This window comes from Corvus hawaiiensis, chromosome 3 (assembly GCF_020740725.1).
Source record: "Corvus hawaiiensis isolate bCorHaw1 chromosome 3, bCorHaw1.pri.cur, whole genome shotgun sequence".
Taxonomy (NCBI): domain Eukaryota; kingdom Metazoa; phylum Chordata; class Aves; order Passeriformes; family Corvidae; genus Corvus; species Corvus hawaiiensis.
Window position 1 is genome coordinate 22,059,927 of NC_063215.1, and position 20,010 is coordinate 22,079,936.

The following is a 20,010-nucleotide window of genomic DNA, read 5'->3' on the forward strand; positions in this document are numbered from 1 at the left end:
GCATGTTTACAGCCATGAAGTTCTTTCGAACAGGAGTCATGATGAGCTCACAGCCTCCTTCTTTGTGTGCTTTGTTGCTGCTTTTTTTTTCATTGATGATCGTGTTTTCTCCCAACAATTGTCTGTTTGGTACAATTGATTCTGTGAGTCACTGTCATGGGTTTGCAGGGAAATAGCTAACATCCTAATTTCCTCTGTCTTTTTCTGTGTTTTCTGAGTGATTTGTTTCATCTAATAAGATGCTTGGATCATATATTTCCCTATTTTTCTTTTCTTTAAGGTTTATTTCGTTGGTAGTTTGAATGGTATGATTAGGGAAAGCTTTTGGAAGAGTGATTTGGATAGATGCTTGAAATGGACTTTCATTAGTTTCACAGCCTCTAGGACACATGGTTACTGTTGTACAGTCTTTGGTGACAAACCTCTCAGATTCTCACCAGGAAAACAGTAAGAAATCACAGCCAGATTGTTCCTGTGTGAGGCTGGATATGTACAGACAGATCTCTGTAAATAAGTTTGGCAATTCTGGCCTAATTCTGTAGGAAAGCTCTCCCTAAACCAGGTGGTATGGCTGCAGTTTGGGCTATGCTGGGCTGTTTTGGCAGAGGAGAACAAACCCAGAGTTAAACAAGCTCTGAGGATTAAATGTTTAAAGCTTACTCTGTCATAATACAGTACAGTATCATGGACTGCAGTGTTGAAAACAGAAGTTTGGAGAAATAAAATAACAAGTATTCTACCAATATCTCTCAGACATGGCAGTTTCACTTTTCAGCTGTTACTGCAGATTTTCCTACAAAGGCATCACAGGAGGTTTCTTCTCATTTCTCAACTAAGTCACCTACTGTATTCAGAGGCCAGGTTGTTATAGGTCCATTATACACACAGTGAGTGTTGCAGCAAACAACATATAAGAAATTATGCATATTGGGTTGAGTAATATTTTTTCAATATAAATAATTTTTTTCAAGAGCATGATGATTTTCTGTATGTCTGGCTGAGGGTTATCTTTTTTATTTCACACAAATACCCATGGCATAGTATGTCATCCTCCCTACAGAACTGTGAACAAGTGATGATTTTGTGTTGCCTCTTTATGGGTCTTAAGACATACTGATCTTTTTCTCATCATCTCACCAGACTAAACAGGTCACTAATGTTTTCAGTGTTGCTGCCTACTTAGTGACCTGACTTGTTTTGATAACTTCCTAGGTTTATGTTTCCAGAAAGGATCTGCTATGTTGCCCTTACCATGTTTGCTGGCAATATTATTTCAGTATTATATGATGCATGAGACAATTTAAACTCTGTATATATCAAATATTTTAATATCTGAGCTGCCTCTTCTTTATTGTGAAGAGCAGAATCTTTGGTGCTGGAAGCAGCAGCAAGGAAATGTTTGTTCTCCCTCTGTGCTCTCTCTTGTTTAGAGTTAGTAGTAATGATTTGACTCAAGATCTTTTACATAAACTTAATCTTCACTCTATCAGCAAGAATCCAGGTGTTGCACGGGGCTCAACTGTTATTCGTCCCTCTTTACTGAACTCCTTTATATCTCCATATATACTGCAATGCAGCTGCTTGCTAGTTCATTGCTACTGTCATGCATACATACTGTGCTCTGCATCATGTACATTATCAGTAAAGGCACCTGAAAACATTTTAAGGTCGTATTTTTGCAAGCCCATGAGCATATTCAAGACTATTTTGTAAACTTGTCCTTGTGAGGCACTCTTTGCCTCACAGGTATATTTAACTGTCTGTGATGCCGTGATGATTTTTTGCCTTTTTCTTTATACCCCTTTTATATACCTTTTTATAGCTTTTGTATTCTTAGTGGTTTTTAGCCTACATTCTTAGACTTATTTTGTAAATCTAGGAGACTAAACACCTTAGAAGCCTTGTAGTTAGGGATCAGAAAGCCCCAGATATCAAGGTCCTCTCCAGAACACATTTTGTAAACTAAGAACCATCCAGGGGAAGGCTCCTTGGGGAGGGGGGCTCACTTGAGCCTCTCATTGGGGAATCTTTGATAGATATGCTAATTAGTAACACCTATAATGTTATACCCGATCTATTGTGGGTGTGCATTGTGGTGTGTGTTTCGGCACATTCCACCTGGATGTGGTGCACCTAAGGATCCTTAAAATAAATACAGAGGTAAAACCCCTTTTTTCTTCTAACCGTGTTTGCTTCTTGATTTTAAGACCAGGAAAAGGCATCATCTGTGCATTTGCTAAGTGCAAAATATGTTATCCTTGAAGACAATCTCATTCCATGCCTCTTTGCTTTGCTAAGATTTTTATTTAAGATTTTTTCTTTATTTAATAATTTTTAGTAAATGAGCAGATTTGGCATTGTGTGTATTGGATTTGGATATTACTCATTTCTCCTGCTTTTTTTTCCCCCCATCTGTTATGGGTAAGACTCTCAATTCACTTTTTCTAATGATATGTTATTGTAATGGAATGTTTTAGGTAATGTCTTTTATTGGCACAGTGCCCCAAACTGGCACAATGCCCCAAGACCCTTGGCAGGGTACACATGAGAAATGCATCAATTGCTGTTATATATTAATTACATACTCTGGTCCTCTTTCTATGAAGAAGAAATTTGTCACTTAGTTTTGACCCTAGATCTGACAGTTGTATTGCTGTTGGGTACAGACCTACATCCAATAATGGTCTGTGCCTGTAGTTCCTTGTACTCTGCAAAGGTAGTTTGTGTTTGTTTAAAAAGTTCAGAAAGTGCCAGAGTATTTAATAGAATAAGGTCACTGGTTGAGTGTCATTCTATCCTAGTCTGTTTTGTCTTGTTTTTAAAACTTTGCTAACTCTACAGGAGTTACACTGAAATGTTCAGCTGAGTAAACAAAACAAAATGGAAATCCCTCTACATGAGTGTGTGTTCACAAGTAGTGTAACTGCTTTAAAGTAGTGAAAGACATCTGTTTGACATTGAGGGTAGTGACCCCCATTATCCTCTTCTCCTGAAGCTGGAGAAATCGTGGTTCATCTCTTGGTGCAGCTGTTTGGTGTAAGTGAGCACCCCCTCAAAAGTCTCTGCATAAGAAGGTGCAGTTTCGGGGTATGTTCCTGCTCCATGTTAGAAGACCCTTTCAATGAGAAGAATAGTTCTTTCTACAGTTTTCTTGTTGTGTTGTAGTGGGTTGAACCCACTTCCAACCACAACAACAGTTTTACTTCAAATGGGTCTGTGTGTTCCAGCAGACAGCTGTACGAATGGCAGGGCAGACTTAAGTGGGAGTATAATGAGTGAGCTGGTAAAAATGGAATGTGACGAAAATGCATGTGCAAGTTGTTTTCAGTGGCATCAACAGAATTATCAGCTGTGGTCGGATCACTCCAGAGAAAATTCGTTCCTTACAATCTTCTTTATTTTTCTTCTAATTTCAAACAGTGGAAGTTGCTGGTGAGGTTCGCTTCAGCAGCCTCGGGTCTATCCTCTAGAAGTTCTCAAAAGCCAGTTAATCACCAATGTAGGGATGTATGAGTCTATAAACAAAGTAAATATTTTAGAATCTTTTTGCAGTGGAACATGCATGATGAGAATATCAGGAAATCTAGTCATAAGGGCTGTTTCTGAATTTGAAAGATGTTCTCGATGGATAAATTCTTCTGTTGAATAAATTTTATGATTTTCAAATTGTGTATATCATTTGGTAACGTCGAATGAATGGTGGTTACTTGAGGAAAACAGTGAATATAAATGTGCCTACCAGGTTGCTTACCTCTCATTCTGAAGTGTTATTATTCAAAGAATCAAAAGGTAATACAGTAACACTCAAAAACTGAACTACTGCCTGACAGCTGAAGAGAAATTTCTCTGTTCATTTACTAAAAACTGAACACTTGAAGAATAGTGTTAACAAATGAAAAACACAAAAGATAATTCCCATTCTCTTTAAACAGCAGATTTCTCACTGAAAATAATAATTTATGCAGTAATGAAGTATGAAAATAATATTATGTGCTTACTAATAATAATACCAAATGTAATGCTTTGTGGAAGTCCTAAAGTTTTATTCTTTGTCTCTGATCTTAGCCTGTTAGCTGAATTTGATGGAAAATTTGGACAATATATCTATAACCCTATTATATTTAGATTTTAATGAAAAAAATACCAAAATGTAACTCTTAATTGTAATGCCTGGAAAATTTAAGTGTATTTCACAAGCAAGAAGGAGGTACTTTAGAGTATTTTCTGCAAATATAATAAAGAGTATATAATATGTTAAGTGAATATTAGAGCACTTATTACTTCCATACCCCTCAGAGAGAGATTTTTATCCAAGGAACAGTTTGTCATTTATTTAGCTAAGTGAGTTTTATGTTTAGCAGACTGGCACAACAATAAAAGGCAGTGTTCAATTTCAGAGACAGTCCTCTTACAAGAGAAAACTAGGGGAAAAAAAAAATCCCTCTTTCTTGTTAATGATTAAGGAACTTTACTACAACTTTATCTCACATGTTAATAGAGACATGTAGAGAGGTTTCTGCCTTCCTGGAGCCGGGTTGTAACTGTGAAGGCATGAGATGAAGGAAAAAGGTCTATCTTCAAAGTGTTGTGTTACTTACATATAGAAAGAGGCTTATAATGAGAAGCATCAATTCTTTGAAAGGCAGGAAAATAAAACAGCTAATACTTGTGAAATTCAGAAGCATCAAAAACCAAGCCACAGTATTAAGGCTCACATTGTTATGTGTGTAACTGAGCAAATAATTGTGTATTTATATTCTTAAACACTCTACTTTCTAAATATGACTTTTTATTGCAGTCTGTTATTCTTGTTATGAAAACACCCCATGGCAGAACAAAAGAAAAGTGTTTTTTATTGTTGAAAGAGAAGTTCTGTTGTAGATAAAAGTACAGCTGTGGTAGTTTTCCCAAAGGAGCATCAATAAGGAAATACAAAATCCTTTTAAGTCTGAGTTGTTGTGAGCTTTCCAGCCTCTATCATGCAATATTTTTAAAAAACAGAAAATCTGAGTTACTCTGTCATTAGGTGGAACTTTGGCTCAAGAACTGAGAATCCTTCTATACTAATGATGATATATTTCCAGAAAAAGTCCCTGGGAAATTAACACATCATATGCAGCTATCAGAACATATCCTGAGCGAAGCAGAGAAAGTTTTGTCCTTGTCAAAGAGGATGAAGATACACTGCCTACACTGAAAAGCTGGTAAGAAAGGTTGAGTGATATCCTTGACTTGCATCTCCCTATAGAGCCCTTGTTTTTCTTGCAGAACCATTTTGAAGCCCATCAAGAGGAAGGGATGGTAATCTCTCACATGGCTGTTGCTGGAGTGGGAGTCTGGATTGCCTTCACATCTGGATCTACTCTTCGACTGTTCCACACGGAGACACTGAAACACCTCCAGGATGTTAACATTGCCACACCTGTTCACAATATGTTGCCAGGTAGCTGAATTGCATCCTATGGTAACATTTTTGTTTTATAACTCTTGTTCTCCAGTGCTGTAGATTAGGCCAGAATCAGAAGGTTCATCTCAGACTTTGGGTCTGATGTCTCCTGGCTATTTGCTTTAGTAAGTCATAGTTCGTCTCCTGCCCAGGCAAACAATGTGTGTAGTGAGGTGGTTGAGTAACATCTCTTCTCCTTAGAGATTATCAATATAATTCAATAGATAAGCAGGTGGATTCTTCTGTTTGGTCATATTTTTTGTGTGACTGTGAAACAGTTGGACAATGTAATCTGTCATGAAAATGTGTTTAGTTTGCAGAGATTAGCATTTGCTTCTGGAACCTTAGAATCATGTGCATGATGGAATTATTTTGCCTAAGATCGGGACCAAAAAACCACTTGCTTAATTTCATCAGGAGACCCAGGGAACTCAGCTGAACCACTCACATGCTGCCGTTTCAAAGTGTGTTCAGTGTTTTGCTGACTGGAGCTCTAATTTTTTGAATTAAATGGTTAGTCTTAAATGAAACGTGGTTGTTAGGAGAAAGTTTTACAGCTCTTAACGTGTTTTAAGACAGAAGCTGTTCCACAGGCAGTTGCAATGGCTTGTATCAGTTTAGCGAGTGAGTGACAAGGACCTCAGCATCAGCAAGCACATCAGGTGAGAGCTGTGGCAGTGCTGGGAGGAGAGAGGAGAAAAGTGGTACTGGCATGGCTGAGCATGAGATATCCATGAGTGGACAACCATTCCTTCTGTCTCTCCCTATCTGTAGACTGCAATAGACCAAGCTTCTGCAGTTTTTATGGGCAATGTGTATGCCAGCTTTATTGCTTAGTTTATCTAGCAGAAGCCAGTTCTTCCCACACAGAGATTATATTTATATTATATTCTCACAGGAATTAGATATAAATCTTACATCAAAAATGTTTCACTTCTTCAGTCTCTGTCTTCTTACCATGTTTTCTTTCGGATGACATTAGCTTTGCAATGAAACTCTATTATAAATTGTGTCTGTTTGTCATGTTCTAGACAGGGTGTTTTTTACTTGTGGGGTTTGACCGTAGCTCCAGCACTGAACAGCAGCAAATCACCTGCCCTTAAATAGATTATTTGATTGAATTCATCACAATTATGCAAAGAAGTCAAGATCAATTGTAAAAAGATTAACTTTTAGTATGTTCTGCTGTTCATAGCAGGGGGGAAAAAGGGAAGTAGGACCTCCCTTTTACATATTTTCTGCATATAAAAATCTTCAGAATTTAGCTTTGTGTTCATTGCCATGGCAATAAAACTGCTGATCTAACATACCATACCATTATTTTTGTAAAAGAGTTCTAGCTAATTATAGCTCCTTGGTGTCATCCTTACCCATTTTAGTTCCTTTTTGGTTTTTTTTTTTTTTTTTTCTCAATGTCTTCACAGAAAGCACACCAGTGAATGGAAATGGAAGTTTATTTCGGGAGTAGGACATTATTACAGCAAATGTTCAAAGGGAGACTCCTTTCTAAAAATGAAATGAATTTCAATTATTTAGCAGCAGCTCTCAGGCCTGTTTATATGATCTCAAAAATGCTGCAACAACAAAAGCTAAAAGAGTAGTAGGAGGTTTACATAATAAAGCAGCAGTAAGAACAAAAGCAGCAGTTTTGGAACTGAAAGGAGATAAAGAATAAATCAAGTTCTGTATAGTATATACTGAGATAAAAAAGGATAAAAAACCAACAAAGTGAAACTGAATTACAACACAGTGAAATTGCTGTGTATTTACAATATATGTATTTGCTTTCTTGGGAGATTTTTATGACATTTAGTTTTAAAGGGAAAAGCTCTGTTAGTTTTCTGAAATTCAACAGAAGTTCCTTAATATGTAAAAATAACACATAAATAAAAAATTCAAGTGGTATTGAAATGAGAGAAGAAATTGGTGTAAAAATACTGCTAAGAGTCTTAAGAAGAGAGATTAAAAAGGCAAGATCTCTGTATAACTTTGAAGAAGCTGGACTTCTTTTCCCAGGATTTCAGTAGTAACATTATGTAATACTGACCTGATAGGCTAACTAGAGATGTCATCTCTGTCTTTACTTAAAGTAATGTAAATAAGAGGAATGTTGCTTCTTTAAGGTAATGAATTTTTTTTGTAGTTATACAGTACAAGTAAAAGAAAAACTTACTGTCAGGAATGGTTACTGTGAGTTACAGTACTGTACTTAAAAGATAGCTATAGTAACTAAGTGGAGTAGGAGGGTCTCCTAACCTTAATAATGAGTTCTCATAGCATTAAATTTCCCCAATTCTGTCCTTGGGAGAAGATGGTTTTAAATATCACTGCTCTCTATCTTGTAAAGGATGTGTCTCCTGTGCTTTGGAGAAGACAGCCCTGCAGCACAGTGGGCAGGACAGAATCACAGGGGAGTGAAATGGCACAGAAGGCGATTGTCCTTACGATTTGGTGAAGTTTAGTAACGCAAAAAAGCAGACTGTGTCTGGCAGATTCTTTTATCTGCTGGAGGTAATTTTAAATCTGTGGCAGTCCACTAATGAGTATTGGAGCTGGGAGGGCTCTCGCTTTCTGGAGTTACGGAAAGTTTGTGTTTAGGAATGCAGGACTGGAAATTAAACCAGGGTCACAGAGGTGACTGTGGGATAGGCATTTAGTCTAGACTGGTCTATACTACCTTTATTTCATATATCATCAGAAATATTTCTTAATAATGTATAACAAGATTGTGTTCTGTAATGAAAGACCAAATGCCATGTGAGAAAGGAAGAGAATGGTTGAGAGGAAGAACATTATTATTGTTATAGGTCCAGCTAGCTATTTATTTCTCTGTCTAGTTCACTGTGGATTCACAGTACAGCTGGATTGCTTTTAAGGAGCCCAAGCACAGCTCTGTTATCTTAACAGAGGGCATACTGAGCAGCAGAGAAATCTATTAACATTTGAAGACAAATACACACATTTCACTAGTGCAACATACTTCATTTGTAGAGCAAGTTTATGCTTGAATATTTGTGATCTGTAGTTGAAGGTTCAACAAAGGCAGTTTTTCACCAGCCTTTATCACATCTCACACCAAAAAATATCATACTGTACATGAACAGACCATTTGTTTTTTCACAGTCACAGTCAGTATTATATTAAAGAACATCCTTAAACATGTTTTTTCTCTCAGCTCTAAAAGAATTTTCCCTTTTAAAGAAGTTACTATGATTACTGTGACCTTGATACTTCATGCTTATATAGGTGATGACAGGTTACCTTTTGAACAGAGAGATGATTTCTGCTTAAGTTGCTATATTCTGTTTATATCCATATATCCTCTAATGGCATGTGTGTTTCCTGGAAACAGATGACAAAAGCAAAGAAAAAAAAAGTATCATTTCCTCTCTACGGAAAACAAACTCTGCTATGAGGCTTTCCAGCTTGCTTTTTTCCCACCCCTCCAGGTGCCAGACCATGAAGTGCAGTTGCTTTATGATCCTACTGCTGGGAAATGATAAAAAAGATGAGAAAATGTTAGGTCAGCCCAGCAGATCTGTACTGTGGGCTGTTTTTTTACATTGTAAGAGCAGCATGGCCGTGTTAGAGGATATGCAGTAATGTCCTTGCACCTGTTTGGGGTTGAATTCAGATCTATAAGGATTTATCCAGCTCTGATGGTGGTTGTAATGGAGACCTGAGAAAGGTGAATGCAGAGCAGACCATACACAGTAAAACCATTTGTCCATATATAAGCTTAAATATTGGCTTCAGTTCTTGTAAAGTCAAGATCTTGGTCAGATTATTTTACAGGTTTTAACAGTTTTTTCTTCAATGGGACAGTGTGATCTAAAAGTTGTTATTTAAAGATGAGTATTTTATTGGTTTTGGCATATATGTTTATCATTTTCCCTTTTTAACTTGTTAATTTCTCTGTTTACTGCAAAATACCTTCTGGAGAACTGGATTGACTATTTTTCTCTGAATTTGAAATAAATCAAAACAAAAATTCAGAAAATAACAAAGATAAGTATGATTTCAAACCTTGGCTAGCAGATAAATTAATATGTTAAAATAGTAATTTTTTAAAATCTATCTATCTATATATATTTTAATTGTTTCACATTATTTCAAAGTGTCTTCTCAGATGGAGATGTTTCCTGCTTTTCCAAGGTTTCACAACAAGCAATTTCTGTTTTGACCTTGCTATAGCTGTTTCATGCCTTAGGCTGTGCTCAGTGTTTAAGATTCCAAGTTGCTGGCTGATAATTTGGTGGTTTTGCCTGTGGAAACAGTAATGCATATTTGCCAGTTTCCCCAGGTAAAAATTCCTGTCTAAAAGTTGCTTCAGGTTTGAAGTGTGAAATCATGAATATAATGTTATCTTTTAAATGCTTTAAAAAGCATTAAAGAGCAGTTGTTTAAAAATGGGAGCATCTTGCTTCTGCAGGGGGTTGAGAGGCAGCTGTGTACTTGGAGGCTTTGATAATTGTTAAAAGTTAAAAAATTGTACTCAAGTATTTGTGTAGTTTGTAAAACAAGCTCTAAGTTAAGCTAACCTGTAATTAGCTTGCACTTGCTGTGGCACAGGTGGTAGGAGAAGACTCACATGTCATATATAACTTGAGTAAGCCTGAGTTCTAAATCACAGAATTCAAATACTGATTTTTGAAAACTCCAGAATACAGAGGTATTTGGACATTACTGTTAAAACTTTTGTGCTGAAGGAGTGCCTTTGTGTGCTTTGTTTTGGAAACTAAATTAATCCCATTAATATCTCAAGAAAGCCAAAACAAAACCAAAAAACCCTAAGACCAAAACCCAACTAAACAAAAAACCCATCAAAAAGGGAAACACCACACTTCAAAGGATTTGTAATTTGTGTACAACATAGAGCATCCTTGCTTATTTAGCTTAGAAGGGATGATGCATCCTACCAGCATAAACACCTATAGTTCATGGAAATCAACTGAGGAGTCTCTAAAGGTCTGCACGGGTAGATGTAGCCTTTTAAACTTACTTGTCCTTGTTACACCTGCCAAGGATCATCTGATCATTTTGCCTTTAGGGTGTTTTAGGATGTGCTTTTAGGTAGACAGCACCTGGATTTCAGATCTGACCCTATATGGGCTTCTTAAAACACACCATTGCTGGGTTAATATTTTGGTTTTATAAAGTTCTGTGAGGAAAGACTTGGACTGTGGTCTGCTTCCTGTTTTCCAGTCAAGTGCTTTGGGCTACAGTCAAGCTGCTCCTTCCCTGCTTTCCCAGTGAGTCTGTAATTCATATATTCTTGGATGTAAATTATCTCAGCTTCAAGGGACAAGACAGAAAATGCATTCCTTTGTGAAATACCATAATTAAGACCCTACTCCAAAGACTATGAGGGTTCACCCAAGTTAAATCAAATGTGGAATCCAAATTCTCAACCTACTGATGAAGTGATTCACAACTTGAGAGCTATGATGAAGATGGAATGACCACTCTCTTACATGTAGAGTTAATAATAAATCCAAGAATGTGTATGTTTTGAACCTGAAACTCTTAGAGCTTCGAGCAGAGTTTAAATGCTCCTCGCCATAAACTTGGGAAAAAGTTTGTGCAGACCAGTTTCCGTTCCTGAAACTTGTCAAGGCCATTTTGAAAATCCATCTAAACTGAATCAAACATAGTTTTAGTAAGCATTGCAAGTAAAAATGACTTTGTTTTCATTAGAAAAATATCAATCCTGCAAACAATGTTGTAGAAAATAATAGAATCACAGAGTAATTTTGATTAGAAGTTACTCTGGGGGCTGTCTTGTTCAACCTTTTGTGAAGAAGGCCTGATTAGACCTTGTTCAAAGTCTTGTCCAGCCAAATTTTTACTATTTTTGCATAGGATGGAGATTCCACAACCTCTCTGAGCAACCCATTGCAGTTTTTGACCACCTTTATGGTGAAGCAGCTTTTCCCTACGTAGAATACAATTTTCACATGCTCTAAATTTGATTTGTTGTGGCTTACCATATTGCTGTGCACATGTATTCCATAGAGTCTGACTGTATTCTGTGCAGCCTTCCATCAGGTAGGTGCAGACAGCATTTCCTGTAATGTTTCCAGTCTCCTGATGATCTTGGTTGCTTTCCACTGGACTTCTTCCAATATGCCAATGCCATTCTTGTATGCGGGGACCCAAACACACAAAGTGGACACAGCACTTCTGATAGAGTTTCACAGATTAAAAACTTGGAGAAAAAAGTAATCCTGAACAGGCTTGAGTCTTGACTATAGTGTGTAACTGAGTATTGTGAAGTGAAATGCCTTTCAGTTTTATTGTTGGGAACATACAAACATAGCGTGTTCTTAAAAGCATGTTTGTAGAGACAGTCTGTGTCTACCTTTAGATGCTGTGGTTTAGAGATTTAGGGCAGAATGTTTCAGAAGTTCAATAGTATTTGAATTGCCATGTATGTAAAATGTAATACCATAATCCAGGAAAATATTTGCCTTTGCTGAATTGAGATGGTACAGCTGATTGTGTTTGCCTGAAGTTCCTTTGATGTAGGCAAAGGTCATCACTCAACAGTAACAGAGCACCTGTTGAACTCCACAGGGCAGCAGCGTGTCTCTGTGACCAGCCTCCTGGTGTGCCATGGTTTATTGCTGGTTGGAACAAACCTGGGCATAATAGTAGCGTTACCGGTGCCACGCTTGCAGGGGATTCCCAAAGTAACTGGTGAGTGAAATTTAACTGGTGAGTGAAATTTCTCAAATGGATCGAGTACTGAAGATGTCAGTTCTCTTCTGCCAGTAACTTAAGTGAACTGCCAAATTATATATGTATTGCTTAGATAAAAGCTAGAGCTGTGTGATGAAATTATACTTGTTGTTCTTTCCAAGCTTTACAGTATTATCCAGATACTTGTCTAGTTTTGTCTCAGTTGTTTGAAAGGGGACAACTATTTTTCTTTAAGAGATAGACATTAATCCTGTTGGAGTACAGCCAAATATATGGGCATGAGAAGAGAATGCAGTCTTCTTTCTAGATTTGGGGAAAATAGATGTATTAGAGACACAGATACTGAAAACTAGCATGTTGTCTAACTGGTTATTGAATAAACTGGTTTTGTTCCCTTTTCCCCCAAACTGGAGACTTAGAATATATGAGAGTATATATTCAATTTTTTGAACAGTGATCAAGGTGTTTGCATTCTGGAGAGATGTATTTATTGAGTTACTTTCATATTACCCCGTTTGAAATATGAACACACGAATGCTGCTGTATCACTTTACAAATGTTTAAACTACTAGCAGAAGCAAGGTTTTAAAAGTGTGTTTAATAGGGACTTTCCCCCAATGTTTTGGATTCAGAATTCTGCTCAAGCTTCTGTGTTGCAGAGGGAAGCTGGCAGATTTTATGAGGCAAGCTGTTTGCAGCTTCCTCCAGGGGGGAAAAAAGGTTATATAACTTTGCAAAATGAAAATGAAATCCTCTGTGTTCAGCAAAATACGCAGCAATAATCTGGTATGACACAGGATAAATGCTTTGTAAAAATCTGGAACCTATCTTAGGTGAAAATAAATGCAATACAAGAATACGCATAGTTGCAGAATCAAAAAATCTCTCTTCCATTTTCTGTTTTTATTATTGTGGTTTATGTCATATATTGCATTTATCTGGGATCAAGATTTGTCAGATTTCACAGATCTAGCAACATTACATTTAGAGATCTGTTTTTATAGTCTTTGATAACTGTATTTTGAACTCAAAAACTGTGGCTTTTCCCCATTATGTTTCAAATAGTGATAATTCATCTTTATATGATTGTACTATCTGTAAAAGCAAAATGTGTTTTCTTATAATGTGGAATGCATTAGGGAGTTAGGGATGGATTTATAAGGTTTCTGGGCTTTTCCCCTTGCTAGCCTAGCTCTTTTTCATATTGTAGCTTACTTTGTAGAATTCAATATTTTTTTCTTTCTTATTTTTGCTTGTAAAGGGCAAATCTACTGATTCTGTTACAGCTTCTCAATTTGGCCATGGGCAATTTGTTTTTCATACATTCTGATAATTTGCACAGTGTAAATCTTCCTTGTACCACCAATATACCACTAATTAAATACTTAAAAAAAAAATAAAGAAAAATGATTGTTCTGTCAATTCCTTATGAATCTGTCACAGTAACTAGACAACCAGAAGGATGAGTTTTAGTTCCTGTTGTATAGTGTGTATGGGTCTGTTGCAATGAAAAAAATGTTCTTATGCTACTCTGGAAAGGTACAGAAGTAGAACAGGATTGGTCTGGGGTTCACAAAATATGTGGGGATTACTGGAGAAAACTCAGTGTTATGTTTGTGTCAATGCCAGCTAAAAAGCCAGCAGTATTTCTGTGCTCATGCTGTAGTGAGAACAGAACACAAAAGTACATCAACTAAAATTCATATGCCATGTTTCAGCCGATTTATTAGTACAGTCCTAAAACACTTGTGGTAGAACATTATTTTTGTACTTATTTTTTTTCTGTAAACAGTGTACACACAAAGCGAAAGACTGGATGCATGTAATAGGGCTTTAAGAGTTAACGCTATTCTGAGCAAATTTCATGAACTAATTATGGTAGAACACTGTGGTCTGAGAAATAATGTTCTTTAATTGTGTCTTTTCTTTTGGCTCCAGGAAGAGGAATGGTGTCATACCATGCACACAATAGCCCAGTCAAGTTTCTTGTAACAGCTACATCTATAAACAAGAAGAACAGAAACAAATTGAGGAACAGCCTCCCTCCTGGCTCAGAACCTAAGGACGATGACCAAAAGAACATTCTGCACAGTGAAAGACCAGGCTCTTCCCTTAGTAACACCCAGGACACTGCAGTTTGGCTGGGGGATTCAGTAGGGTCCATTGCACAAAGAAGTGACTTGTCATCATCTTCTGGATCCCTTACTTTGTCTCATGGATCAAGTTCCCTAGAACACAGACCAGAGGACAGTAACATTTATGAGCTTTTGAAGGATCAAAATATCTCATTTAAAAGTAAAAGACAGAAATCTAAGAAAATGAAAGCAAGTTCAGTATTAGTAATTTCTGGTGGCCAAGGACACAGAAGAGTAAACAAGAAGACCAAGCAGCAGCGACAAGATGAACTAGTGTCTTCAGTAATGGTCTGGCAAATCCCACTATTAAATATCTAACTGAACTAAATCTAAGATTGTTTTTGCTATTAAAAAAGTGTGATATCCTTTTGTGGCTAATACCAGCTTAGGACCCAAGCAGATAGACGTTACACACCTGGGAGCTATTTCAGTAGGCTTGGATCACAGGATTAAGGGTGCAGGTCTTCACATACTTAGAACATTCTGCAGTGTTGGAGTATTGGAAAATGTTTAGCTATTGGTGCTGTCTTTGATATTTAGAAAAAAAGGAACTGCTAGGGACTTTTAAATGGTTTTAGAATCTCTTACCTTATTTATACGCACATTTATAAATATCATAATTATGTTCTATAGCACTTAGGGAAGGCAGGGAAGACATTCCATGTCTCATGCTGGTTTCTGTTTACTTAAATCAGTTGTTCCTACTTTTTCCAAAGTGACATATTGCATGGAACAGTAGGTTTTAACAAATTAGGAAATATTTTTAAATAATAAATCATAAGTAGCTAATGTGAGCTAATATTAATTTGGCAAGAACTATAATAGTTTAAAGCTTCGTTCCACAAACCAGAGTTGGACTAGAAGAAAACTGGCTATATTAATTAATCAGTATTTGTTTATTTCAACATAGAACATAGATTTTTTTTAACTACTAGTTTCTAATGCTCAGTGTTATTAGAAATGTTGCAGTACAAAAAGCAGTACAAAAGTACAAATTTTCTTGGTAGGTACAATGTGTCTGCGACTTGTTTTTGTTACAGAGAAAGTTGCAAGGATGTGATGGCTTCAGGCAAATAGAAAATACAGATACAGGACAGCTGTGTATTACAGTGCTGCTAACACATCCTCCCTCTGCAAATCAATATCAAAGCTAAACATGGACTGTAACATTTTTAAGGAGGCATGCACATGCAGTAAATTAATAATGAAGTTATTAATTAAGTCATTAATTGGGAAGATATATACTAATATAGGAATATCTATAGAAAGTGCAGGTAATCACTAGAGGTCAGCTGAGTTGTGCTGTGTCCCCAGACAAGCATCTATCAAATAATGTCACAGTGCAACATCAGAGATATGGCGGGCACCTCTTTTCACCCAGTTTCAGCAAAGCACAGTCTGTAAATGGGTGTTGGGAAAGTGGGGTGCAGAGCTTCAGTCCCTCAGATGGGCAAGTTGTCACTTTAGTACTGTTAGAGGGATGAATTCTAAGTAGGGACCTAATAAATGTTTTATTCATGAATTGATGTATTTCCAAAGGAAACTTTGAATTTGGGATTCCTACTGAAATTGCCTGCTGCACTAATCTCTGCACATGTGAAATATAAGACAAAAGCTTCAGCTCATAAAGACATTGCCAGAAATGGTGATGAGACACATCCTTCAGTCAAAATCTGTTTACTACAGGTAACTTGAATTGAGTCGCTGGGAAAATTCTTTTCCCTTGTCAGTAGACTGAAATACAGAGAAATTAGTGTAATTAAGTTTCAGTAACTAATACTGTCCGTTAGTTCAGTAAAATGCCAGTTAAGTATATCTGAAGTAGATAGAATGTTTGTCAGATGTATGCATTGACTAGGATCAAATAAAACTTCTGGCTACTTTGGTACCATTATTATCCCAGTAAAAGGGTGATTTGCTCTGAAATTGTTTCTGCTACTTCTAATTCAAAGCCTTGATTCCACCATGTTTTGTTTCAATCTGCCTGGTTTAAATCACTATCAACCATAATGGCAGTGTTTCCCAGCATGTGCCATTTCAAGGCAAACAGTGCTAGAGACTGAGGTATTTTGTTGGATATAGCAGTAGGGTTGGGGTTTTTAAAATGTTGCTGAAATTTATTTTCTTAATTTTGCAGCAGATTTGTGTGTGTCTTAAATTTACAGTCTTGTCTGCTTTAAAAAGCAGACCTCTATCAAGGTGGCCCCAAAATCAGTGTGTAGGCTGACTGAGCAAGTTTGACAGAGCACTGGACTAAAGTCCCTGATGCCTGACACCAAGTGAGTGGGACAGAGGGAATGCTGGTGAAGGCAGTCTTTGCCTGCTAAGTGGCACCAAAATAGGCATTTCAAAATCAGGTATGCATCCTGATTCCAGAGGCTTTGTCCACATCCTACATTCCTGATTAGAACAAGATACTTGAGCCATAATAGCATGGATTTCAATGAATCACAAAGGATACTTGTTATAGATGGGATTGTAGGCTTAGGATCTTCATTACTGTTTTTTGCTTTTATTCCATGTCTTTTGCTGTGTGTCTTGCAACTTCAATTGGGTATTGTCAGTGTTGGCATAGGCTTAGTGTTGGCTTGAGTCCTGGTAGGAAAAAAAAAAGAAAAAAAAGCAGAGTGCCTTTAAGCCAGGCAGCTGGCAACATTTTCCCGAACTTTTTTTCTTCTCCCTGACCTACTGCCTAGGCTCCCCTGGCTTGAGAGATCAAGGCCGGTTTCATTTTCTATACTCTTCCATAGCTATGGCCCTGGGAGCTGCTCTTTGCCCACTGTGTGGAAGTACTACATTGTACAGTTTAATGTATGTATATTGAAAAACAAGTTAAAAGATTCTTCTGTGTATAAAGCATATATAATCTAGTATCCCTTTGCTACACTGCAGCAAAAAGACCACAGGTTTTATTTTGCATGCTCCTTGGGCATGGTATTCCACATCCCTGCCTTCAGGTCTGGAGAATGGCATCTACTCCCTCATGGATCCTGATCACTAGGAGCAGAAAGCAGAGTCTACCACACACTCAACTGGAAATCCATGCATGGTGTTATTACAGGATCCACTAGCAGTAATTCATGAGAGTTGTAAAGAGACATTTATCCTGTCTTTCAGCTGAAATGTGATTTTCTTCAGTTCCGTCAATAAAACAGTAGAAACAAAGTACAAATCTGCTCTTCTGAAAGTACATTGGCCTTTTTCCAGTGATTTCCGTAAGAACAGAATGGGTTCCTCATTAAATTCTTCTATTTTGAAAATAACTATCTTTATCTTACTAAGCTGTAAAGCAAAAGAGAAGCTGTATGTCTGACTTTAAAGATACATATTGTCATGAACTAGATTTTAGTAACTAAGCACAAGGTGTGATGTTTCTTTCTGACATGCAACTTGCTGGTATTACCTTACTATGAAAACAGGCAGGAACCAAAGTTTCTCTTAGAGCTGGCATGTAGTCCTTATAGCTGTTGTAGACTGTGCTGCTAGGAGGTTGGATTTTGCTTTCTGATACTGCTTTTCTAGATTAATAGAAGTTATGAAAACAATAGGAAAAAAGGGGAGCAAATGTAACCACTACAAGATATTCTATATATGTTTTCTAACACATAGTAGTGTCTTTTGTAACATGAGCCATAAAACTTGTGTATTTATGTTCAAAGTATAAATTGAGAAAAATGTTTAATAAAAAATATGATAAAAATTAACTTCAGAAGAACATCTTGGGCTGTCATTTTAACTAGAAGGCTAGAATTTGGGTCATGCATTAATGAATAATATATATATTAATGGATTCATGAAAGAGAAAATAGGATATGTTGCTAGGATTACAATGATTAATTTTTTTTTAGTTTTATATTTCTACAATTTAAGCACCAGCAAATGCAGTTTCTGAAAATTATGCAGTCATTTATTATAAGGTTTGATTACTGTATCAATGGACCCCAATAGTGTCTAGGCAGTAAAATTTCTACTATGCTGTCTATGTGGAGTATGCATCAGCACTTGGGCAGCATGCATGCTGCATACAAATGAGAAGCATTAATTTTGAAAATGAGTATTGCAGAGCAAAGGCTTTAAGAGAGGAAATTAATTTTCAGTTGCTAACAGGTAATTCTTTCTAACTAATCTGCCCTAAAGGATATATACATAATCCCATGATTGTGTTTAAATACAGAGATTGTATTTATCAGACTTGGCAATAGCCTTTTCGATTGTACCTGTGCTAGTATAAACAAACAAGAAGAGTTACTGAGAATTCTTTGGTTGCTAGGAAAGCCTGCCTTTTTGCTCCTGGCTTTATACCACATCTCTTTAATACATGGTTCTGAAAAACATCAAATCATACAAGTGCAGGATACCTGCACACCCCTGGAGACAGATTCTGTCCCAATGGGAATTTACAGTTCATTATTTATGATGGCAATCTGAGGGCTAAAATTGCTTACTGCCTCTTTGAGAGAGGCCTGAATATTGGGAAGGGTTTCCTGAACTGTGGTTCAGTGCTTAAACTTCACTGTTCCTCTCTCTTGTGTCCTGTTTGATTTTCTAAATGCATATAGACAAATTGGTTTTTGCAAAATGCATTTGGACGTGAGAAATATCAGTCATTTGAAAGGTGCAGCTGTAATGGAGGGTTCTGTATGAGTTAGTCTGTATTGCAATGAGTGATACCATGGAGCTGATAACAGTATTTTTAGATTGCTTTACATAGCTTTCTAGTAATAATACTTCACATAATAATAGTCCTGTTAAGAAGGCAGATTAATATCTGTAGCTAGGAAGAAAATAAGATTAAAAGCATTTGCCTGACTTGAAGCTATATGATGAGTCTGTAAAAGCACACAGATTAAAGCCATTGCTGCTCTTGAAGCCCATGATTAGTCCTTTAAACAGTCTCCTCCTTGCAGGCGTCCTGTACACGTAGTGATGGAAAATGTCTGTGTGAGGAAACTGGCCAGGACTAGGGCAACAACTGGAGCACTGAGCTGTGATCACAGGTAGTAGTTGGCTGGCTGGGGTTGAGCCTGGCCTGGGCTGCTCCCGTCAGACAGCATTGGCAAAGCCACTTACCTGCTGTATTTTAGGGACTGATTAACTACGTGGAAGTAAATTGTGTGGTGCCATTTGCAGAATAGGCTTTCTGCCTCTAGTTTCCCGATACTGACACAGCTTTGCATGTATCCATACAACGTTCTTTCTGTGGGATGGTTGCCTAGCAGTCTGGAACTTGAGACTAGTTAGGAGATAGAAATACCTACTAGCATAGACTTGACACATACCATACAGGTACCAAGTTGGTATGAAGAGTGCCCCTGTTAATCTGGGATAGTTCATCAGCTGCTTGCACCACACCACAGCTCAAAATTCTGGTCTGCTTCCTATGCCTTTTAAGACTTAGGGGCTTTATAGCTGTATGTAGAATCTATGTTCTGCTTCCCCACAAGTGCAGCATGTACACTGCCACATCTATCTGCTATTCAGTTTGAGAAATCTAGCTTGAGATCTTTCAGAATTAGTTGCTGCTGCCTTGCAATTGTACTTATTTAATTAATAGCTTTTTCTTTCAAGACATGCCCAGCTACCAAACTGCCAGAAATACTCTTTTCCTCCTAAAACAAAGAGTCAACAAAGCAATACTGGAACTGCTTCAGATGAAAGGATCTGAAAATTTCCTAGTAAATGAAGATTTACTCTGTGACTCCATTTGAAATGCAACAATGCCGATAT

General features: G+C 37.1%; 1 protein-coding gene across 5 annotated transcripts in view; it reads left to right on the plus strand.

Annotated features, from left to right (window-relative positions):
- Positions 1-17,987, plus strand: part of ARHGEF10 (Rho guanine nucleotide exchange factor 10) — a 112,287-nt gene extending 94,300 nt beyond the window's left edge. For all 5 annotated transcript variants that reach the window (XM_048296439.1, XM_048296440.1, XM_048296438.1 and 2 more), the window contains 3 exons: positions 5,269-5,443; positions 12,023-12,145; positions 14,087-17,987. In XM_048296439.1, the coding sequence (XP_048152396.1) occupies positions 5,269-5,443; positions 12,023-12,145; positions 14,087-14,601 (813 nt within the window). In that variant the 3' untranslated portion in view covers positions 14,602-17,987. The remainder of the gene's footprint in view (positions 1-5,268; positions 5,444-12,022; positions 12,146-14,086) is intronic.
- The last annotated feature ends 2,023 nt before the right edge of the window (positions 17,988-20,010 follow it).